Genomic DNA, 25144 nt, shown 5'->3' with positions numbered 1-25144 from the left:
TAGTAGAAACCTATCTTGATAGCTAACTACTATCTATGGCATTTGCATACCATTTTGCGAAAAGTAAAAATAGTATTTATATAAAAAAGTATTTATTTATATACATAACTGTAGAGGTGTGTGTGTGTGTGTGTGTGTGTGTGTGTGTGTGTGTGTGTGTGTGTGTGTGTGTGTGTGTGTGTGTGTGCGTTTGTGTGTGTGTGTATACCAAATTGTTTATGTTTATTGTTTTAAATTACTAATCAAAACCAAAATACAAAATGTTTATTAAATATTTAAATTTGTAAAGGGTAAATTTCTCAAACATGTAAATGGAAAAATTAAAAATTAACAAATGTAAAACAATGACCTAATTGAAAATGTAAGCATTAAGATATATTTTTAAAAATCCAATTGTTTACATCTATTGTTTTAAAGTGGTAATCAAAACTAAATTATTTGTAATTAGTAATTTGATTTACAAAACAAAACATTTTATTTGAAAAAGTACAAATGTGAAACAATTACCAAATCAGACATGTAAGCATAAAACAATATATTTAGTATATTTATTTTCTTTTATTTAGTTTATGTATTTATTTAATATTAACTGTCCTTAGTGTTATCCTGCTTTTAAATGTATATTTGAATTCCTCTGCAACACTTTGTGAATTTTTTATTGTTTTTTTTAAATGTGCAACAAATATAAAGGGGAAGTTTACATCTAGGCAGCACGGTGGAGGGGTGAGTGCGTCTGCCTCACAATACGAAGGTCCTGAGTAGTCCTGGGTTCAATCCCTGGCTCGGGATCTTTCTGTGTGGAGTTTGCATGTTCTCCCCGTGACTGCGTGGGTTCCCTCCGGGTACTCCGGCTTCCTCCCACCTCCAAAGACATGCACCTGGGGATAGGTTGATTGGCAACACTAAAAAAGCCCTAGTGTTTTGGGGTTTGTAGTAGCTGACCATCATGTTCGCTGTTTACTTTGCCAGTTTAGCATTTTGCATATCATGCTACCATTTTATATTTTAGCATTTGTCTATTAAGACTAATTGGTCTAATATTAATTCAGTGTATCCACACTCTCTGTTAGCATGTTAGCTATTAGCATTGTTAGTATTTATGTCGACTTATGTTTTAAGGTGTTGCATTGTACAAGAGCGGACATAAATGTTTATTATTTTGCGTTTGTATATGTGAAATCATAATACAATTATTATATCCACTGTCTCAGTCTTGTCAGAGCACACACTGCTGGTTGCAGAAACTGCTGCACAAGTTACTAAATGTGGTTACCAAAATCCCATAATGGATTATTGTGTTGTCTTACTGGGCAGCGGAGTGAACTGGACGGCTGACAAACTGGTGATATTGGAGGCGTCTATATCGATGCGATGGTACTCGTACACCCTCTGCTTCTGGACAACTGAGAGGAGAGACAGCACAGCTTTCAACATCTGCCGTCGTGAGTCGCGTGAACATGTGAGCGAGCATTAACCTGATGACTGGGAGGACGATATGACCACAAAGGCATCAGAGAGACCCGCCTTCACCGGGTGTTTAGCAGGGCCTATCTCTTTAGGAGGCACTGGTATCTGGAAGACAACAGTCGTGCTTAAAGGATGACAAGGAGGTACAAGGAAGTGGTATAAGTTCCTCTCACGTCTTTGTAACTGAACGTGATGGTTCCTGTTTTGTAAAGCGCTGCCTGGAAAGTGAAGGCCCCCACTGACTCTTGGCCCGACAGTCTGACCCGGTCCCACTGGACCACAAACACCTCACCTGAAGGAGCCAAGCAGGATTAAAATATGCGTGCATTCCACCGCATGCAGCAGCCAGTCAAGGTGCGACTGCACGGTACCGTTATCCAGGTACTGCACGGTGGACTCTTTGGAGTGGCTGGGATCAAAATGAGCCATCAGGGGGGCGATGTACTGAGTTGACGTCAGCATGCGGTGGGTGAGCTCGCCAGTGAAGATGAACCCTGAAATTGTAAAAAAAACAACAACAAATAAATACAAATTAAATTTGCAGAATTAAAAATGTACACATAAAAATATAAAAAATACTTATGTCAAGGTTTTTTACATTTTACGTTTTAAAGTCTTAATCACAACCAAAATACTAAAACTTTAATGACATTTTTCAAATTTTCAAATGTTTTATTTTTATTTTAATCAAATCAAAAAATGAAAATGTTAAATGTGCACATTCAAAATATTTACCAAATCAAAAATGTAAACAAAAATAAAATATTAAAACTATATCTATTAAATTGTTGTAAAGTGGTGATTAAATAAAAAAATACAATAATTACAATATATTTTTTTAGATTTTACTTAAAAAGAAAACAAAAATTTTAAATTAGAAAAGTACAAATATGCAAATCAAAAACAGTTACAAAATTGAAAATGAAAACAATCAAATATTTTAAAAAAAATCTAAATCTAATTGTTTACATTTATTGTTTGAAAGTTAATTACAACAAAAATACAAATTATTTAATTAAATACAACATTTTGAAATATACATATATATTTAAATTTTTGATTTAAAAAAAAGTTAATTTTATTTTAAAAAAGTAAAAGTTGAAAAATTAAAAAGATTCCAACTTAAACGTGTAAACAATAAAATAAGACATTCAAAAGTATCAAATTGTATAAACTTATTGTTTTAAAAAAGTTAAATAAAACAAAAAAAACATTTCATTTAAAATGTTTAGTTTTTGTTTATTATTTTAATGAAAACAAATAAACGTTTTGAAACAAAAAATCAAAATGTAAACATTTTTAAATATAATAAAATATTTAAAAAATAAAACATCAAATTGTTTGCAATTTAAAACTATAATTAAAAACATACAATCATTTTAATTAACATTTTTATTTTTTCATTATTTGTATTTAGTTTTAAAACAAAACAAAAATGGTGTATTAATGTGAAGATAATTAAGAAGTTTAAACATTTAAAGAATAAAAAATACTAATTTATGAATTTTACATTTAAAAAATAGTCACATAAAACTATTATTAGTTATGTTTTGAAAAATACATATCAATTATCAAATTTCAAAATTCACAAATGCACATTGTTTTTTATTTAAAAAAATGAAACCATTAACATTTTAAATTATAACATTTAAAAATTAAAATAAAACAAAAAATAAATAATTGAAATATCACTTAGGTTCAACGTGTCAAAGGCACAGGAAATTTGTGAAAACATCACATAACTCCCGTTGCTATGGTAATCTGCCTCAGGTAATGTCCATAAAAGGGGAAGTCAAACGACAAGGCGATTTTCTGCAAACAAAAGAACAACTTTATTAGGTACACCAAATTGTAACGAACTGTTTACAAAAATATATTTATTATTTAAATAATAAAGCAAAACCATTGCATTGTTATTTTTGGAAAATGAGGTATGTTCCTCATCTTGCAGCATGTCAGGATCAAGATTAACCAGTCTGAGTATAATTGGAATCTTTCAAAAGTGTTAAATGCCATGTTTCCACCCACTCCAGTCCACATTAGCAGGTTCACTCCAGAACAAAAACATAAAGCTCCACATTTGCAAACCATCTGTCAGTGCAAAACAATGTTTCCCAACGCGCCGTCTGACGCAACTTTTTGCAACGGAACAGACATGACTCGGCAGCGTGGGATCAGGGCGCCGAGGTTAGCGGGCGTGATTGTAAAAACAGGTCAGCTGCAAAACATCTATAACAAGGTCGTTTTTGTGAGCAAAAAAATTGCAATTAGCAAAGAAATTATCCTTACAAGATTTATAAATGTTTACATTGTTCGAGCTTCAGTATAGACAGAGCAAGTTGTTGACATATTAGTGGCTTTTCAACATTTCCCAGGGCCCGTTTTTGAACAAAAAAAAAAAAATTCCTAGCAAGGAGTCTTAGCTTAGGAGTGATTCCAGAACATTTTCAGAGATATCTGAGCAAGGAACAGACAGAAACTCCATCTTAGTGAGGAGGTGGGTTTGACCCCGTCATCATTTGAAAAGCTGTGATTGGTTGATCCTGAAAGCCAGAGAGAAAATACACTTTTGGTGATAAAAGGCAACAGATAGACCCTCAAATTAATAAACTAAATCAAATAACCTAATCTTATGAAGACTGTGTAATTGTGGATGATATTTCATCTAAAATAAATAACTTATTTAGGGGAAGTGAACTATTTTTCTATCGTTCGGAATCACTGTGAAAAACATGATGACGGATGTATTTTTTTAAAAAGCCACTCCAAATATTAAATACCGCATTTCCTTGAATTGCCGCCGGGTATATAGTATGCACCTGCCTTGAATTACTGCTGGGTCAAACTCGCTTCGCAAAATAATTAGCGCATGCTTAGTATTACCGCCTGGTCAGACTCGTGACACTTCCCCTGTCATCATTTTCAAAATGGAGGAGGCTGATTTCAATACTGGTAATTTGAAATCGCACAAAGGGAAGAAGATTAAGAGCTATACAGTAGGATTTAAGGTCCAAGCTATTGACGGTATGCAAAAAAGAACAGTAAGCAGCTATGTTTCATTAATTTACCGTAGCTGCGTGTGTCAAATCAATGGTGGTAGAGGGCGCTAGTGATCCTTCTTGCAACTACTCGGCTACAGAAGAAGTTACAACGAGTGACGTGATATGTGCTGGGATGGATATGACGCGGGGATTGCACGACGGACGTTTTAGGATGTGACATCATTACTCCTATGCTGGCTATGTAAACAACCGGGCTGAAATAAAGCATGTCCCAGTCCTAAATACCCAGTGTATTATTCATACAATAACACTTCATGGTGGGAGCGGTGGGATAAAGTGATCACCCACGGAGCAGAACGGGAGGGGGAGTTGTCCGAGGGTAATTCTGTCGTCACCCTCACGTGAGCAGCAAGCTTGGTGATAAAACAGTTTTCTAAACTGGACTTTCAATCGAAGCAGGAGGTAATAAAGGAAGATCTACATCGAGACAGAGAGACTTTTGAAACCGAAGAAAGATAAGGAAGACTTCTATAAACAAGTTATCGATGCTTTTGACAGAAGGAGCTGGCATGGACTTCATTTATAAGTAAAGGTAAGACCATCCATCTATTTTCTACCGCTTATTCCCTTTTGGGGTCGCGGGGGGCGCTGGCGCCTATCTCAGCTACAATCGGGCGGAAGGCGGGGTACACCCTGGACAAGTCGCCACCTCATCGCAGGGCCAACACAGACAACATTCACGCTCACATTCACACACTAGGGCCAATTTAGTGTTGCCAATCAACCTATCCCCAGGTGCATGTCTTTGGAGGTGGGAGGAAGCCGGAGTACCCGGAGGGAACCCACGCATTCACGGGGAGAACATGCAAACTCCACACAGAAAGATCCCGAGCCTGGATTTGAACCCAGGACTGCAGGTAAGACCATAATAACGTTTTTTTTTTTTTTTTTTTATTAAATGGTCTTTTCATGATGGTATCTTTATATCACACTCAAATTTTTACTGCATGCCTTTGGTAAGCGCCGAAGTGAGAAGAAGTTTTAAAATAATTAGCGCATGCTTACCTTTACCGCATGCCTTTGGTAAGCGCCGGAGTGAGAAGAGGTTTTAAATTAATTAGCGCCCCAGCGGCAATTCAAGGAAATACGGTAAATGCAATTAAAAATCCGTTTACAATCCCAGCAGGCACAAGACATTAAAACAACTCCTTGAATTAAGGCCTTATGTTTAGCAAGTTAAACATAACGTAAATGGGTGTATACATGTACATATTCACCCATTCACACACATACTGATGGAGGGAGCTGCCATGCAAGGCCCTAACCACGACCCATCAGGAGCAAGGGTGAAGTGTCTTGGATGAGAACCCTCAGGTTGCTGCCACAGCCGCTCGACCAACCCAAACATAACGTCGAAACAACATGCTTTTTGACTATGTTTAATCAATGTTGGGTTCTGATGTCGATTTGACCACTGAATTTTGGTCATTTTCCAACCAATATTCGACAACACAAATATAAAGTTGAAACAACATTTTTTTGTCAACATTTATTCCATGTTGTGATGTTAATTTGACCATTGAAATTTGGTCATTTCCCAACCCACAATGTGGATCTAACAATGGACATCAACGTTGTCTCGATTTACAAACCCCGTTTCCATATGAGTTGGGAAACTGTGTTAGATGTGTTAGATATAAACGTATACAATGATTTGCAAATCCTTTTCAACCCATATTTAATTGAATGCACCACAAAGACAAGATATTTGATGTTCAAACTCATAAACTTTATTTTTTGGGGGGGAAATAAGAATTAACTTGGAATTTCATGGCTGCAACACGTGCCAAAGTAGTTGGGAAAGGGCATGTTCACCACTGTGTTACATCACCTTTTCTTTTAACAACACTCAATAAACGTTTGGGAACTGAGGAAACTACAGTCCGGGGTCTCCACTGTCGTATTTTACGCTTCATAATGCGCCACACATTTTCGATGGAAGACAGGTCTGGACTGCAGGCGGGCCAGGAAAGTACCCGCACTCTTTTTTTACGAAGCTACGCTGTTGTAACACGTGCTGAATGGGGCTTGGCATTGTCTTGCTGAAATAAGCAGGGGCGTCCATGAAAAAGACGGCTCTTAGATGGCAGCATATGTTGTTCCAAAACCTGTATGTAACTTTCAGCATTAATGGTGCCTTCACAGATGTGTAAGTTACCCTTGCCTTGGGCACTAATGCACCCCCCTACCATCACAGATGCTGGCTTTTGAACTTTGCGTCGATAACAGTCTGGATGGTTCGCTTCCCCTTTAGTCCGGATGACACGATGTCGAATATTTCCAAAAACAATTTGAAATGTGGACTCGTCAGACCACGGATCACTTTTCCACTTTGCATCAGTCCATCTTAGATAATCTCGGGCCCAGAGAACCCGGCGGCGTTTCTGGATTTTTTTGATAAATGGCTTTTGTTTTGCATAGTAGAGCTTTAACTTGCACTTACAGATGTAGCGACCAACTGTATTTAGTGACAGTGGTTTTCTGAAGTGTTCCTGAGCCCACGTGGTGATATCCTTTAGAGATTGATGTCGGTTTTTGATACAGTGCCGTCTGAGGGATCGAAGGTCACGGTCGTTCAATGTTGGTTTCCGGCCATGCCGCTAACGTGGAGTGATTTCTCCAGATTCTCTGAACCTTTTCATGATATTATGGACCGTAAATGTTGAAATCCCTAAATTTCTTGCAATTGCACTTTGAGAAACGTTGTTCTTAAATTGTTTGACTATTTGCTCATGCAGTTGTGGACAAAGGGGTGTACCTCGCCCCATCCTTTCTTGAGAAAGACTGAGCATTTTTTAGGAAGCTGTTTTTATACCCAATCATGGTACCCACCTGTTCCCAATTAGCCTGCACACCTGTGGGATGTTCCAAATAAGTGTTTGATGAGCATTCCTCAACTTTATCAGTATCTATTGCCACCTATCCCAACTTCTTTGTCACCTGTTGCTGGCATCAAATTCTAAAGTTAGTGACTATTTGCAAAAAAAAAAAATGTTTATGAGTTTGAACATCAAATATGTTGTCTTTGTAGCATATTCAACTGAATATGGGTTGAAAAGGATTTGCAAATCATTGTATTCCGTTTATATTTACATTTAACACAATTTCCCAACTCATATGGAAACGGGGTTTTCTGTCTACACACTGTGTCTGTTTGTAAGTACTGATAGTGATTGTGCGCTGCCAAACCTGCTCCTCTGCTCGCAAAACCATCAATGTCCTGACATGAACTGGTACATTTCAAACACAGTATAGTTCAGTTTTTGATTCATTAGTACCGCGATAATATACCAGTCTACATACATAACCCTACATACATATCCTTCAAAACTGACTCTGAAACAGCGTTGCAAAATAGTTGTATTTGTAAATTGAGACAACGTTAATGTCCAACTTCGGATCCACGATGTTGGTTGGGAAATGACCAAATTTCAAAGGGCAAAGCAACATCATAACTTGACATTGAATAAATGTTGACAAAAAGCATGTTGTTTCAACGTTGTTTTGTTGGGAAATTACCAAAATTCAATGGTCTATTCAACGTCAGAACCCAACATTGATTAAAGGCCTACTAAAAAAGATTTTCTTATTTTAAATGGGGATAGCAGGTCCATTCTATGTGTCATACTTGATCATTTCGCGATATTGCCATATTGTTGCTGAAAGGATTTAGTAGAGAACATCGACGATAAAGTTCGCAACTTTTGGTCGCTAATAAAAAAGCCTTGCCTTTACCGGAAGTAGCAGACGATGTGCGCGTGACGTCACATGTTGTAGGGCTCCTCACATCCTCTTATTGTTTATGATCATAGCCTCCAGCAGCAAGTGCTATTTGGACCGAGAAAGCGATGATTTCCCCATTAATTTGAGCGAGGATGAAAGATTTGTGGATGAGGAAAGTTAGAGTGAGGCACTTAAAAAAAAAAAGAAAAAAAAGCGACGGCTCCAGGCGGCGGCAGTGTGTGTGTTTCAGATGTAATAAAACACATTTACTAGGATAATTCTGGAAAATCCCTTATCCGCTTATTGTGTTAATAGTATTTTAGTGAGATTATACTGTCAAACCTGAAAGTTGGATGGCTGCGGTGAACGCCAGTGTCTCTGAGAGAAGCCGAGGAGCCAAGATCACAGCTGCCTTTTTGACAGCTACAGGAGGAGGTCCCATAATCCACTGAAGTCTCCGGTGAGAGCCGACTTAATATCACAATTTTCCCATCCAAAAACTTGCTGTTTGACGTAGAGAAACATCTTCGCTTGACCGCTCTGTGTTAAAGCTTCACAACAAACAAAGAAACACCGGCTGTGTTTCGGTGCTAAAGGCAGCTGCAATCCACCGCTTTCTACCAACAGCTTTCTTCTTTATAGTCTCCATTATTAATTGAACAAATTGCAAAAGATTCAGCAACACAGATGTACAAATTACTGTGTAATTATGCGATGAAAAGAGACGACTTTTAGCAGTAAGTGGTGCTGGGCTAATATGTCCGCTCCAACCCGAGATGTCACAAACACGCGTCATCATTCGGCGACGTTTTCAAAAAGAAACTCTGCGGGAAATTTAAAATTGTAATTTAGTAAACTAAACCGGCCGTATTGGCATGTGTTGCAATGTTAATATTTCATCATTGATATATAAACTATCAGACTGCGTGGTTGGTATTAGTGGGTTTCAGTAGGCCTTTAAACGTTGTCAAAAAGCATGTTGTTCCGACGTTATGTTTGAGTTGCTCAACTTCAGGACCTAATTCAACAAGTTCTCAACTTTGTTTGAATGTCTTGTGCCTGCTGGGTAGGAGCAACTTTTTGCACTAAGAATCTTTAAGAATACGGCCCCTGGACTGTATGACCTCATGTTTCACTGTCAAGTCCCATGGCGCGCTTTGCTCAATGTCTGTTTTGTCTCCTTGTAATTGCCGCTCATTGCATCTGGCAACGTGCAGGAAAAATGACTTTTGCAATCAGTTTGATACATTGCGCACTGATTGCAAACACTCTGTCTGTCTTTGGGTCTGTAAGCATAAGCATCAACATTGAAGATTGCGTGCGCGACGCTCACCGTAGCCTGTTGGTAGGCGTTTGACAGAATGCCGTGGACTCGAACCTGGCCGTGCCCCAGGTCACTCATGTCCACCCATAATTCACGTGTGCGCTGGTCCTCAGGGCCAAAGCGTCGCCAGGTGTAGTACTTGCCGGGATCCTCCTTACCAACACACAAAACAGGAAGAGAGTTAATCCGGTAATTTTTTTTTGTTTTTTGAAATGTTCAAAAAAATCAAAAAGGTTTTATGAAAATGTTAGTTGTTTTGTTTTAATTAACAGAAAAAAATATATATATATTTTATTTTATTTTAATTTTCACATTTTTTATTGTTTTTTTTATTATTGTTTTCATTAAGGTAAAACACTTTTTTTTTTAAATCTAACATTTAAACATAATAAATCTTGATTTTTCATTCTAACAATACATTTTTGGCATGCTGTCATCTTGACTGAGACGGCATATGGGGAGGGAAAGTTAGTATAATTCCAAGGGCCCCTTAATGACCCTGATTACTTTTCACGGGGCCCAAAATTCCTTTAGTGTGGAAGAACACCTCTGGCATTAGCAGAGGCTCTCTCACAGTGACCCTTGACCTCATGAATGGGCAAAAATTACAACACAAATTCTGAAATACTTTAGGAAGTCTTGGAAAAAGAGTTGAGTCTGCTGCATAAGTGTGCGCTAACTCCAAATTTTTTACATATTAATAATAATAACAATAATGACAACAATAATATATTTTATTTGTTAGTGCATTTCAACACACCAAAGATCACAATTAACATAATCACAAATAAAATTAAGATAAAACAAAGAAAGAAATATATAGTTTGGATCAAGCGTGTCCGAACTATTTCCACACTGAAAAATGAAAGCTTGTGGGGGCAATTTTTATGTTTTTCATGATCAAAACCAATATAATGTATATTGTAACCATTTGGGCTTTCCATAATTATGGTGAATGTCAGAATGTCCCGGGGACTTAAAAAGATCTCAGTCATTAAAGTATTAAAAATTTGTCATATATTATTGTTGCTTTTATTTTCGACGCTTAGATCAACTTCAGATCTTTCTGTTAACATAAAGTTTAATTTTCTTTTATGTTTTATGCCATTTTTTTGTCAAATAAAACTTATTTTAAATGGCAAAAACACAAGATATGCAATATTTTCCCAACTAACGTTAAAAGTGGAATATTTAATGTGAAGTAATTGAGCTTTAAATTGGTAAAAAAATAAAAATATTTTTTGACAAATACATTTAAAACAAATCTGTCTAGAAGGTCTCGGGGATCCAAAAGGGCCTCACCCATAAAAGTGTTAAAAATAGGTCATAATATATAAAAATATATTATTTTTTACTTTCAACACTTAAATTTCAGGATCAACTTCAGATGTATCCATTGATTATAAGTTGTTATTTTTATTAAATGTGTTTGTTTGTTTTCTGCCCTTTTTGTCAAAGAAATCATTGTTTTATTTCTATGGCAAACACACAAAAATTCAATATTTTTGCCAAAAATATTTCTAAATTAAATATTTGACGTGAAGTAATTGGAGCTTTAAATGGGTAAATAATTCATAAAAACATTGCTTTGAATTGATTGTTATTTTTGAGCAATTACAGTTGATAACAAATCTGATTAAAGATCTTGAGGATCCAAAAGGGTCTAACACCTAAAAGTGTTAAAAAATAAGTCATAATATATCAATATATATATTTTTTTACTTTCAACACATATATTTCTAGATCAACTTTAGATATATCTGTTATAAGTTTTTCCATTCATTTTCTACCGCTTGTCTCTCATAATTGTTTTTGTTTTGTTTGATCCTTTTGTCAAAGAAAACCTTTTTTTTATTAAGAGGCCAAACACACAAAAAGTGCAATATTTCCCAGATACATATTTTAAAGTGGAATATTTGATGTGAAGTAAGTGAAGCCTTGAATAGATCATTAATTCATAACAACATTGATTTTGATTAATTATTATTTTATTAACAATGACAGTTTTAAAATATAAAACTGCATAGATGCCAGTTTTGTGTTATTAGTGTCAATATTGCAACTTTTTCTTGTTACATTTCCTCTTTTATTCCACTCTTTTATGTATACTTTTATGATAGTATATTTCGAATGTGCCGCAGGCCATTAAAAAATTTGCTGCAAGCCGCAAATGGCTCCCGGACCACTCTTTGGATACCTCTGGGTTAGATAAACAAGCACTTTTGAACAGGTGTGTCAGTGTTTCAAACTCCTCAGCTTATAAAGTAGCAAATGGCTGTCATAAAAGTCGCTGGAAGTTGCTGGATAACATTAAAGGCCTACTGAAATCAGATTTTCTTATTTAAACGGGGATAGCAGGTCCATTCTATGTGTCATACTTGATCATTTCGCGATATTGCCATATTTTTGCTGAAAGGATTTAGTAAAGAACATCCACGATAAAGTTCACAACTTTAGGTCGCTAATAAAAAAGCCTTGCCTTTACCGGAAGTAGCAGACAATGTGTGCGTGACGTCACAGGTTGTAGGGCTCTTCACATCCTCACATTGTTTATAATCATAGCCAACAGCAGCAAGAGTGATTTGGATCGAGAAAGCGACAATTTCCCAATTAATTTGAGCCAGGCGAGGATGAAAGATTCGTGGATGAGGAAAGTTAGAGTGAAGCACTAAAAAAAAAAAAAAAAAGGCGACGGCAGTGGGAGCGATTCAAATTTTATTTGACACATTTACTAGGATAAATCTGGAAAATCCCTTATCTTCTTATTGTGGTAATAGTGTTTTAGTGAGATTATAAAGTCATACCTGAAAGTCGGAGGGCTGCGGTGACCGCCCGTGTCTCTGAGAGAAGCCAATGGAAGAGCCAAGATCACAGCTGCTTTTGACAACTGCAGGAGGAGATCGCCTAATCGGCTCAAGTCTCGGGTAAGGGACGACTTAATATCACAATTTTCCCATCCAAAAACTTGCTGGTAGAGAAACATGTTTGCTTGACCGCTCTGTGTTAAAGCTTCACAACAAACAAAGAAACACGGCTGTGTTTCGGGTGCTAAAGGCAGCTGCAATCCACCGCTTTCCACCAACAGCATTATTCTTTATAGTCTCCATTATTAATTGAACACATTACAATCAGCAACACAGATGTCCAAATGACTGTGTAATTATGCGATGAAAAGAGACGACCTTTAGTCGTAAGTGGTGCAGGGCTAAAATGTCCCCTCCAACCAATAACGTCACAAACGCGCGTAATCATACGAGTCATCATCCCGCGACGTTTTCAACAAGAAACTCTGGGGAAATTTAAAATTGCAATTTAGTAAACTAAACCGGCCGTATTGGCATGTGTTGCAATGTTAATATTTCATCACTGATATATAAACTATCAGACTGCGTGGTCGGTAGTAGTGGGTTTCAGTAGGCCTTTAAGTAAGCATGTGTCCTAATCATTTTGTCCAGTAAGATTCTACTATCTAGCAACAAAAACTGCACTGTACCTTTCAAAAGATGGTAGTGGTTACGCAACACACACACACATGCACCCACACGCACACACGCACACACTTACCACCACTGTCGTCATGTTGTCTTTCAAGGTGTCAATGAACAATTCTCCGCCTTGGACTGCTCTGCCAGTCCTGACATGTCCCAGAGACCACCTGTGGGCTTGTTCCCCTCCCGTTGAGTCCTCTGATGTCACAGTGTACCTTTTTTCTGTCCAAAATAGACAGGAAGTGCTTGGTTAGAACTGCACGTGTGGTAGTCATTATTTACACATTATATGGTGTGCGACAAAGCTATTAAAAACATTAGGATTTTTAACAATTTGTCATGAATTTTGCAATGTTTTGTTTCATATAGTTGTTAGTCAGTCATGTTTTGGTCAATTTTTTGTGTCCATCCATCCATTTTCTACCGCTTATTCCCTTTTGGGGTCGCGGGGGGCGCTGGCGCCTATCTCAGCTACAATCGGGCAGAAGGCGGGGTACACCCTGGACAAGTGTCATTAGTGGAAATTGATTTTTTTTAATTTTTTTTTTAAAGAAAGGCAAAAAGAAAAATGTAAACGAAGCAGACCAAAATGGGTTTTTAGCCCTTCACAGAAATTATTTTAGGCATGGCCCAAAACAGAAATCTATCACACGAAAATTCCGGTTTGAGCCTTATATCCATCCATCCATTTTCTACCGCTTGTCCCATTCGGGGTCGCGGGGGGTGCTGGAGCCTATCTCTTGACATAAAAATATACTTCTTTAAAATCGGTACTTGGTCTGTTTTTCAAGTTTTTTCAGTTCATTTCTGTGATGAAAAAAATGTTCCCACAAATATATCAATCAATCAATCAATGTTTACTTATATAGCCCTAAATCACTAGTGTCTCAAAGGGCTGCACAAACCACCACGACATCCTCGGTAGGCCCACAGAAGGGCAAGGAAAACTCACACCCAGTGGGACATCGGTGACAATAATGACCCAGTGGGACGTCGGTGACAATAATGACTATGAGAACCTTAGAGAGGAGGAAAGCAATGGATGTCGAGCGGGTCTAACATGATACTGTGAAAGTTCAATCCACAATGGATCCAACACAGTCGCGAGAGTCCAGTACAAAGCGGATCCAACACAGCAGCGAGAGTCCCGTTCACAGCGGAGCCAGCAGGAAACCATCCCAAGCGGAGGCGGATCAGCAGCGCAGAGATGTCCCCAGCCGATACACAGGCAAGCAGTACATGGCCACCGGATCGGACCGGACCCCCTCCAAAAGGGAGAGTGGGACATAGAAGAAAAAGAAAAGAAACGGCAGATCAACTGGTCTAAAACGGGAGTCTATTCAAAGGCTACAGTATACAAATGAGTTTTAAGATGAGACTTAAATGCTTCTACTGAGGTGGCATCTCGAACTGTTACCGGGAGGGCATTCCAGAGTACTGGAGCCCGAACGGAAAACGCTCTATAGCCCGCAGACTTTTTTTGGGCTTTGGGAATCACTAATAAGCCGGAGTCCTTTGAACGCAGATTTCTTGCCGGGACATATAGTACAATACAATCGGCAAGATAGGATGGAGCTAGACCGTGTAGTATTTTATACGTAAGTAGTAAAACCTTAAAGTCACATCTTAAGTGCACAGGAAGCCAGTGCAGGTGAGCCAGTTGAGGGCAGTTTTAGTGAAACAATATTTTCCGGGCACAATTCATATATATCAGCGGTCACCAACCTTTTTGAAACCCAGAGCTACTTCTTGGGTACTGATTAATGCGAAGGACTACCAGTTTGATACACACTTAAATAAATTGCCAGAAATATCCAATTTGCTCAATTCAAAATATATAAAGAATAGTGAACAACAGGCTGAATAAGTGTAAGTTCGCATAAATAACCAACTGAAAAAGGTGCCTGGTATGTTAACGTAACATATTATGGTAAGAGTCATTCAAATAACTATAAAATATAGAACATGCTATACGTTTACCAAACAATCTGTCACTTATACTCGCTAAATCCCATGAAATATTATACGTCTAGTCTCTTACGTGAAATAGCTAATGTTAATGACGTTTTAATATTAAAAAAAAAAGAAAAAATAAGCCACGTCACGACGCATGTCAATGACGTCACAATACACGGCTATAAATACCCACGAACGCCATCTTTTCTTTGCGGAGTGCCTTTTCTAACCCTAAGTAGAGGTGGCCTCTCGTACTTCAAGTTTGCTGTTTTTTTTCATCGGGCTTTCAGCAAACTACGAGAGGTTTGGTGGCGATTTACTACACAAAAAAAAAAAAGCCAGGAGATGATGCACTCCGCCCAGTTCAGTTACCCGCCGCGGGCACCGTGACTACGCCGTGGTCAGCCCGGCTGCCGCGAAGAGTTCGCCTCTGTTGCTCCGGTTGTCCTTAGGTCGGGTTGTGTGTTTAAACTGAAGAGAGTAATATGAGCAGGGCGACACGGCCTCACCGTAGCAGTGGTCCGGTCGTGAAGTCCACGCTCGACATTTTAACGTTTTGTACAACACTGTGGCTTGGCGGATGCTAATTAGCTTGGAGTAGCTAGTAGCATTAGCCCTTCCCCTTTAGAAATCATTGCAGTTCGGCTAATGCTAAGTAGCTTGCAGTAGCTAGTACAGGGGTGTCCAAACTTTTTCCACTGAAGGCCGCACACAGAAAAATTAAAGGCCTACTGAAACCCACTACTACCCACCACGCAGTCTGATAGTTTATATGTCAATGATGAACACATGCTAATACGGCCTTTTTAGATTACTAAATTGCAATTTTAAATTTCTAGGGAGTTTCGTCTTGAAAACGTTGTGTAATGATGACATGCACGGAAGACGTCACGGGTTTTTAGGAAGTATGAGCGCTACGCACACACAACTAAAAGTCGTCTGCTTTAACAGCACAATTATACACTATTTTGGAGAACTGTGTTGCTGAATCTTTTGCAATTTGTTCAATTAATATTGGAGAAGTCAAAGTAGCAAGATGGAGTTGGGAAGCTTTAGCCTTTAGCCACACAAACAAATGGTGATTCCTTGTTTAAAATTCCTGAAGGTGAAAATGTACTATGGATCAGCGAACATGAAACACGACGTAATGTCAACCAGCAGGTTTCGGTGAGAAAATTGTGGTTAAAAAGTTGCTTCTAACCGGAGAAAACCATAGCCTGCCCCGTCCATAGCTGCCGTCGACTCCCCTGAGACACTGCGCGTCAACACACCCGTGGACGTACACCTCCGACTATCAGGTACTATTTAACGCACTAAAATACTAGCAACACGATAGAAGGATAAGGGATTATCCAGAATTATCTTAGTAAATGTGTCTAAAAACATCGGAATCCGTCCCAATGCAATCGCGTTTTTTAAAAAAACTATTTCCTTTTTTTTTTTTTCTAGTCCGCGCTATCAATATCCTCAAACACGAATCTTTCATCCTCACTCAAATGAATGGGGAAATTGTTGTTTTCTCGGTCCGGATAGCACTTTTTGTTGGAGGCTCCCATTAAAATCAAAATGAATATGTGAGAAGCCCCCACACTTGCGACGTCATCGTCTGCTATTTCCGGTAAAGGCAGGGCTTTTGTCTTAGCACCGACAGTTGCAAACTTTATCGTGGATGTTCTCTACTAAATCCTTTCTGCAAAAATATGGCAATATCGCGAAATGGTCAAGTATGACACATAGAATGGACCTGCTATCCCCGTTTGAATAAGAAAATCTAATTTCAGTAGGCCTTTAAAGCATGCGGCGGCCGTTTTGATATTTGTCATTTTTTTCAAACCATAATAGAATAGAATAGAAAGTACTCTATTGATCCCTGGGGGAAATTCAGCACCACTGTTCGCTCACAATAAATAATATATGACATATATATGTATATAATATATGAATAGTATAAATATATTCTACATTTAAAGGCCTACTGAAATGAGATTTTCTCATTTAAACGGGGATAACAGGTCTATTCTATTCTATGTGTCATACTTGATCATTTCGCGATATTGCCATATTTTTTCTGAAAGGATTTAGTAGAGATCATCCACGATAAAGTTAGCAACTTTCAGTGTTAAGAGAAAAGCCTTGCCTCTACCAGAAGTCGCAGACGATGACGTCACATGTTGATGGCTCCTCACATATTCACATTCAATCAATCAATCAATGTTTACTTATATAGCCCTAAATCACTAGTGTCTCAAAGGGATGCACAAACCACTACGACATCCTCGGTAGACCCACATAAGGACAAGGAAAACTCACACCCAGTGGGACGTCGGTGATAATGATGACTATGAGAACCTTGGAGAGGACGAAAGCAATGATTTTAATGGGAGCCTCCAACAAAAAGTGCTATTCGGACCGAGAAAACGACAATTTCCCCATTAATTTGAGCGAGGATGAAAGATTTGTGTTTGAGGATATTGATAGCGACGGACTAGAAAAAAAAAAAAAAGTTTAAAAAAATAACGCGATTGCATTGGGGCGGATTCCGATGATTTTAGACACATTTACTAGAATAATTCTGGGAAATCCCTTATCTAACGTATCTGCAATACGTTCAGCAATAATGTCGTGGCTGTAGCTCATACGTCAAGATGCACTTATGTGATAAAAAGTAGCAAACAGCGGGTCCACCTTCATGACGCAAGCGTGCATGTAGAAGTAGGGTGGAGGGGTGCAGATGTTCAACATAAAGTGGATCTTTTTTTAAATAACTGTCATCACAAATCCCCTTCCCACTAGGAATAATGACTAATACATCTCGATATGACTTTTTCCAGATATGCAACACAACCCTTTCACATCAGTCGGTCATGTTAATTGTTTTTGGAAGTGTTTGGATGGTTTGTTTTTAAGGCTCGTTTTACGGCGTCCTCTGCAGCGGATATTTGTTTTGGGCCGATTTCTTTGGTCAGAGTGACATATTTCAGGAAAGAAAATAGCCCTGTTATGCAAAACACAAACGTCCACGACAGAGGACGCTTTTTATCAGGAGGTTCGTACAAATTGAAAAAAAACTAGGATGCATTTTGTACATTTAAGCTGTGTTTTGTTTTGACAAAATAGCCGCCAAAAAATATCTGTTTCTCAGTTGTGTCCCGAATGGGCCGCAATGGCGCTCACTTGTTCTACACTTTTCCACCACTCAAGGCAGCAATGCGCCGTTCAGTTGACTTGAGTTTTTTTTTTATTCGAATGAAAACTAAAATGTTAAAACAAAACAATAACAATTTGTAAAAAAAATAATTAAATATCAAATTGTTAACAATGATTGTTTTAATGTGGGAATTCAAAAAAAAAATTGATTTAAATGTTTTCCTGTTTTTTAAATTTTAACCCAAACATAAGTCATCAGGAAAATTCTTAAAGCGCAAAAATTATGAATAGTTGAGTGTATGTATTTTTCATCATTTATGGGTGCCTTCTTTTGCGGTATATTTGATATTAGTATTTAGTTGTCTTTTTTACTTAACAAAATGGCCGCCAAAAAATATCAATTTCTCAGCTGTTTCTTGAATGGGCCGCAATGGCGCTCACTTGTTACACACTTTTCCACCACTTGTGGCAGCAATGCGCCGTTCAGTTAACTTGTGTTTTTTTATTCTAATGAAAACAAAAATGTTTAAACAAAACAATAAAAAAATTGTAAAAAAATAAATAAATATATATATATATGAAATTGTTTGTTGATTGATTGTTTTAAAGTGGTATTCAAAAAAACATTTTGATTCAAATGTTTACATGCTTTTTTAATTTTAACCAGAACAATAGTCATTAGGAAAATTTGAATAATTATGATAATAATAATTATGAATAATTTGATTGATTTAAACTTTTATTAGTAGATTGCACAGTACAGTATATATTCCGTACAATTGACCACTAAATGGTAACACCCGAATAAGTTTTTCAACTTGTTTAAGTGTGTTAATGTTAATCAATTCGTGGTTAGTTGAGTGTACGCGTTTTTCATCATTTTATGGGTCCCTTCTTTTGCGGTATATTTGATATTAGGATTTAGTTGCTTTTTTTTAACAAAATGGCCGCCAAAAAATATCTTTCTCAGCAGTGTGGCGAATGGGCCACAATGGCACTCACTTGTTAGACACTTTTCCACCACTTGTGGCAGCAATGTGCCGTTCAGTTGACTACAGTTTTTTTTAGTCTAATGAAAACAAAAATGTTAAAACAAAACAATAAAAAATTGTAAAAAAAAAAGATAAATATCATATTGTTTACAATGATTGTTTTAAAGTGGTAATTAAAAAATATTTTGATTTAAATGTTTTCATGTTTTTTAAATCTTAACGTGAACAAAAGTCATTAGGAAAATTGTTAAGCGCAAAAATTATGAATAATAGTTGAGTGTTTGTATTGTTCCTCATTTTATGGGTCCCTTCTTTTGCGATATGTTTGATATTAGTATTTATTTATTTTATTTTTTTACGAAATAGCCGCCAAAAAATATCTGTTTCTCAGCTGTCTCGAATGGGCCGCAATGGCGCTCACTTGTTAGACACTTTTCCACCACTTGTGGCAGCTATGAGCTGTTCAGTTGACTTGAGTAACATTACATGTTTTTTTTTATTCTAATGAAAACAAAAATGTTAAAACAATAAAAAATAATTAGAAAAAACGTATTTGCAAAATTGTAAAATATCAAATGGATTTTACAATATCACATTGATTGTTTTAAAGTGGTAAAAAAACAACATTTTGAATCAAATGTTTTCATGTTTTTTTCCATTTAACCAGAACAAAAGTCATTAGGAATATTTTTAAGTGCAAAAAATATGAATAAGAGTTGAGTGTACGTATTTTTCATCATTTTGTGGTTACCTTCTATTGCGGTATATTTGATATTAGTATTTGTTTTCGTTTTTTTAAATGACCGCTAAAAAATATCTGTTTCTCAGCTGTGTCTCGAATGGGCCTCAATGGCTCTCACTTGTTATACACTTTTCCACCACCTGTGGCAGCAATACGCCATTCAGTTGACTTGAGTTGGATTAAAAGTTTTTTTTATTATTCTAATGAAAACAAAAATGTTAAAACAATAAGTAAATAAAACAAAACGTAAATTAATTTTTTTTTTTAAATCAAGTTGTTTGAATTGATTGTTTTAAAGTGGTTATTAAACATGTTGATTCAAATGTTTTCATGCTTTTTTTTCTTTTGAGCAAAAGTTATTGGTAAAATTCTTAAGTGCAAAAATTATGAATAAAAGTTGAGTGTATGTATTTTTCATAATTTTATGGGTCTCTTCTTTTGCAGTATATTTGATATTAGTATTTATTTTTGTATTCAGCTTGACCTAAGCCTTGTTCAGCATTTTGTTGTACAGTATACTCTGGTTTATGTCCAATATAAATAATAATATTTTTGATTAACACATGATTTCATATAATTTGACATGGTTTAGTCTTGTTAAACTGTAAGTAAGAATTGTATATGAAATAAAATCAACCATAGATTGTGAAAGTTTGAGTGGGGAAGTTGGGCCCTATAGCATCCAGGTGACTTTAATGTCACTAAGAAGTTTTCCAAATGTGTTTTTTTTCTATGGAAAATTAATCTGGCGGTCCTTTTCCATTATCAAATAGTTTGTGAGCAATAACTAGATAGTTAATTGTACTCGAGACCGATATGCTGCATAGACTAGACTGTGAATTGATTTACGTGGACCCCGATTTAAACAAGTTGAAAAACTTATTGGTGTGGTCAATTGTACCGAATATGCACTGTACTGTGGAATCTACTAATAAAAGTTTCAATCAATCAAAGACTGTGAACAAAGGAATGTCCCAGACACACGACATTGATAAACAATGATTATACATACATGTCCTTTAAAACTGACTCTGAAACAAGGTTGCAAAATAGTTGTAGATGTAAATTGCGATAACATTGATGTACAACGATGGATCTACGTTGCTGGTTGAGTAATCAACGTCACAACCTGACATTGAAAAAATATTGTCCAAAAGCATGTTGTTTCAACGTATTTGTGTTGGAAAATATTGTTTGGAAAATGACCAAATTTCAATGGTCAAATCAACATCAGAACCCAACATTTATTAAACGCTGTCAAAAAGCATGTTGTTTCAACGTTGTGTTTGTGTTGTAGAATATTGTTTGGAAAATGGCCTAAATTCAATGGTCAAATCAACGTCACAACCTGACATTGAATAAACGTCAAAAAGCATGTTGTTTCAACATTGTGTTTTTGTTGTAGAATATTGGTTGAAAGATCACCAAATTTCAATGGTCAAATCAACGTCACATGACATTGAATAAATGTCGTCAAAAAGCGTGTTGTTTCAATGCTGTGTTTATGTTGTAAAATATTGTTTGTAAAATTACCAAATTTCAATGGTCAGATCAACGTCAGAACCCAACATTGATTGAACGTTGTCAAAAAACATGTTGTTCCAATGTTGTGTTTGTGTTGTAGAATATTGGTAAAAAAAAATGACCAAAATTCAATAGTCAAATCAATGCCAGGATCCGACATTGATAAAATGTCGTCAAAAAGGATGTTGTTTCAACATTATGTTAGAGTTGTTCAACGTCAGCCCTTAATTCGACAAGTTCTCAATGTTGTTTTAAAGTCTTGTGCCAGCTGTGGTAAAATTATAATGTCATTCTATGTTTTAATCACCCTGGTCCATGATTACTAAAATTAAGCAAAAAATAAATAATAATATAGAAACTCAATATTCTGGGTTTAGTCATGTTCTTTTAGCAATTTCTCTAGCATCTGTGACACTAGCAAGAAAACATCAGTAGAAGAGGATGCAACATAGAATACCAGTGGGGGATTTTATCCGTTTAAATAATTTTTTTGCAATTTATTGTCTTTTCTCATTTTTCTTCTAAGGGCCTGATGTCACCATCACAACATAGTTAAAGGTGACAAAAAATTACCAAATTATACACCACAATTAGCATAAATTATGTACCATGTGAGCATATAGAATTTAGCTGGAGTCAGTTCTTGCAACATACTAGTTAAATATGAGTTGACTCAACTCTTGAATTTGTCCACAATGGGAGTTAATGGAAATATGTGGGCGGGAAGCAAATTCCATAGCCGTGACGACCTTGGTATGTAGGAAGACCGATGGAGATGTAGTGAAGTGAATGATATTTATATAGCGCTTTACATAATGAAACATATTATATGTGTTACTTTAATAGTATCCAATGTTGCAACAAATTTTACAGTATATTACAATACTTTACAAACATCTTTTGTCTAAATATAAATACTTAATTTCACATTAAAATACCCATGAAATTAATAAAAATGACAGAAAAAAATTAGTTCGCATATTACTGTAAATGGCTTCACGGTGGCAGAGGGGTTTGTTTCCATGCCAACCCACAAGTTTTCACCTGTCCCCATGTCACGCACCTGTTTTCAATCACCACAGTATTATTTAAGCCACAGTTGCCAAGTAGTCAGCCTGGCGACATCACCTTCTACCCACCCGCCATACACATGTATCCATGCAAAAGATCCATGTTCCTTTCTCGTCACAGTAAGTGTTTTTGTTTTAGTTGTTCATAGTTCTGCCATTGTGCAAGTTTTAGTTTATGTCCAGAGTTTGGCCTTAGTGCAAGTTTTTGTTTTCATAGTCAAGTTTTGAACCTCCACTGAGAGCACCTTTTGTTTATACCCTTTGTTTTTTGTAATATTTTTGAGTTAAGATTAAAGATGTCACTACCTTCATGCCACGTCTGTTCCAATCATTTTGCACCACGAGAAAACAAACCCCACCAAAGTCTACGCCTTGACAAATTATAAATAAAGATTTCTACACATAGAAGTAATCATCAACTTAAAGTGCCCTCTTTGGGGATTGTAATAGAGATCCATCTGGATACATGAACTTAATTCTAAACATTTATTCATAAAAAAATAAATCTTTAACATCAATATTTATGGAACATGTCCACAAAAAAATCAAGCTGACAACACTGGATATTGCATTGTTGCATTTCTTTTCACACTTTATAAACTGACATTCATATTTTGTTGAAGTATTATTCAATAAATATATTAGTATAGGATTTTTGAATTGTTGCTATTTTTAGAATATTAAAAAAAAAAAATCTCAATTACCCCTTGGCATACCTTCAAGTACCCCCAGGGGTACGCGTACCCCCATTTGAGAACCACTGGATTAACGTGAACCCCGACTTAAACAAGTTAAAAAAACGTATGCGGGTGTTACCATTTAGTGGTCAATTGCACGGAATATGTACTGTACTGTGCAATCTACTAATAAAAGTTTCAATCAATCAAAAAACACTTAAAACACAGAGCTAGCATTTCTCTTAAAGCGACAGTACACCTGTTAAAATGAATAAAATGCAATGTGTTCATGCTAAGGCCGACTCAACTGTAGAAGACACCAATAAGGGAACCTTCTCTTAACCTTCCTCTTGTGTTAGCTTTCTGTTACCATCTCTTATGTTAACGGGTCGGTTTTGACCCATGTCTTAAATCAGCTGTAAAATACACTAAAAACAATGATCTATCATCCAATTTGTTTCTCATGTCTTGGTTACCTCGTTAGGCTTCCTTATCCTTGAAAATATTGGTTTTAATATTTTTGGTTTGGGCCATTGGGCCTTTTTTTGTCAGTATACCCTCGATTTAAATTTTTAAAAATGGCAAAACGAACCTAAAGAGAATCATATACATAAAAAAAAGGTTGTTGTGTTACCTTACTATTACTAAGGGGTATTAGAACACATCTTTTAAATACATGTGTTTTATTTATTTTTTCATTTTAAGAATTTTAACTATAGTAACATCTATGGTGTTACGGGTCAATTTCGACCCATATATATTTACTTCAAGAAAAAGGCTAAAAAGTATTTTTTCAGCAACAGAAATCCAACATCAAACAAACAACAACCAATCAAGCAAATGAAACCAAGAGAAATAGATTACTAGTTCCAAAACTAATAAAAAACAAAATCAGAGTGGCGAAAAGTGACACTTTTAGTGTCCGTCTTTTGTTTGTTTTTGTACAGGATAACAAGGTAAAATGAGAATCCACTAAAGCTCACATGATTGGGAGAGGAGCTGGCTGTCAGTGTGTTCAGTTTTGGCTCTTATCATTGATTTATCATCTTATTTTTATAACCACACCAAGGGCATAATTTCTACCAGAGCATTTTATAATTTAGTGAAAAAAATTAAAATGTTTTATTTTGTCGACAAAGAGGTTCCTGACAAAGTCAAAAAGCTTTGATGCAAAAAATAAATGTATGTGGTGTTTTTATGCATTTAAAAACTAAAACGGGTCAATCATGTTTATGATTGAATAGTGACGTCCCAGGCTTGAAGGATTAGATAAACACTGCAGATGTGTGTGAGTCAAAATCTGCATATTTTAAGACCCGTGCACAACACTCCTGTGAAAACATGCACAGTGTTAAATGGTTAGGATGAGGTTAAAGTGAGGTGGCGACTTGTCCACGGTGTACCCTGCCTTCCGCCCGATTGTAGCTGAGAAAGGCTCCAACACCCCCCGCGTCCCCAAAAGGGACAAGCGGTAGAAAATAGATGGAGCGAAGGTTAAAGTTCACTTGTAGTGACTTATCTGTACCACTAGGGGGGAACATTGGCATTGACATGCAGCTCGGTTGAACAGGGGTTAGTACGTATGCCTCACAATGTGAAGGTCCTGGGTTTGATGCTGGGCCCGGTGTGGAGTTTGCATGTTCTCTCAGTGACTGCGGGGGTTCCCTCCGGGTACTCCGGCTTCCTCCCACCGCCAAAGACATGCACCTGGCACCCGGATATGATGATTGGCAACACTAAATTGGCCCTACTGCAGGGGTCACCAACCTTTTTGAAACCAAGAACTACTTCTTGGGTACTGATTAATGCGAAGGGCTACCAGTTTGATACACACTTAAATAAATAGCCAGAAATAGCCAATTTACTCAATTTACCTTTAATAAATAAAAAAAATAAAAAAATAAAAATATATATATATATATATATATATGTATAAAATGGGTATTATCAAGTATGACACATAGAATGGGCC

The 25144-nt window shown here is 36.6% G+C and overlaps 1 protein-coding gene across 3 annotated transcripts in view; it reads right to left on the bottom strand.

Annotated features, from left to right (window-relative positions):
- The window catches only part of LOC133555953 (plexin domain-containing protein 1-like), a 39307-nt gene that overhangs the window by 8907 nt on the left and 5256 nt on the right, over positions 1 to 25144 (bottom strand). Inside the window, exons 1-8 of one of the 3 annotated variants that reach the window (XM_061905454.1) lie at positions 14790 to 15092; positions 13141 to 13286; positions 9586 to 9729; positions 3212 to 3279; positions 1839 to 1963; positions 1641 to 1759; positions 1476 to 1572; positions 1308 to 1403 (exon numbers count right to left, since the gene is read on the bottom strand). In XM_061905454.1, the coding sequence (XP_061761438.1) occupies positions 1308 to 1403; positions 1476 to 1572; positions 1641 to 1759; positions 1839 to 1963; positions 3212 to 3279; positions 9586 to 9729; positions 13141 to 13155 (664 nt within the window). In that variant the 5' untranslated portion in view covers positions 13156 to 13286; positions 14790 to 15092. Of the gene's footprint in view, positions 1 to 1307; positions 1404 to 1475; positions 1573 to 1640; positions 1760 to 1838; positions 1964 to 3211; positions 3280 to 9585; positions 9730 to 13140; positions 13287 to 14789; positions 15093 to 25144 lie in introns of those variants that run through there. The other 2 variants (XM_061905452.1, XM_061905453.1) reach the window with 2 other exon arrangements.

The sequence above is a fragment of the Nerophis ophidion genome, linkage group LG07 (assembly GCF_033978795.1).
Source record: "Nerophis ophidion isolate RoL-2023_Sa linkage group LG07, RoL_Noph_v1.0, whole genome shotgun sequence".
In the NCBI taxonomy this organism is placed as follows: domain Eukaryota; kingdom Metazoa; phylum Chordata; class Actinopteri; order Syngnathiformes; family Syngnathidae; genus Nerophis; species Nerophis ophidion.
The sequence above is the reverse complement of the archived record's forward strand: the minus strand, read 5'-3'. Positions and strand labels throughout refer to the sequence as shown.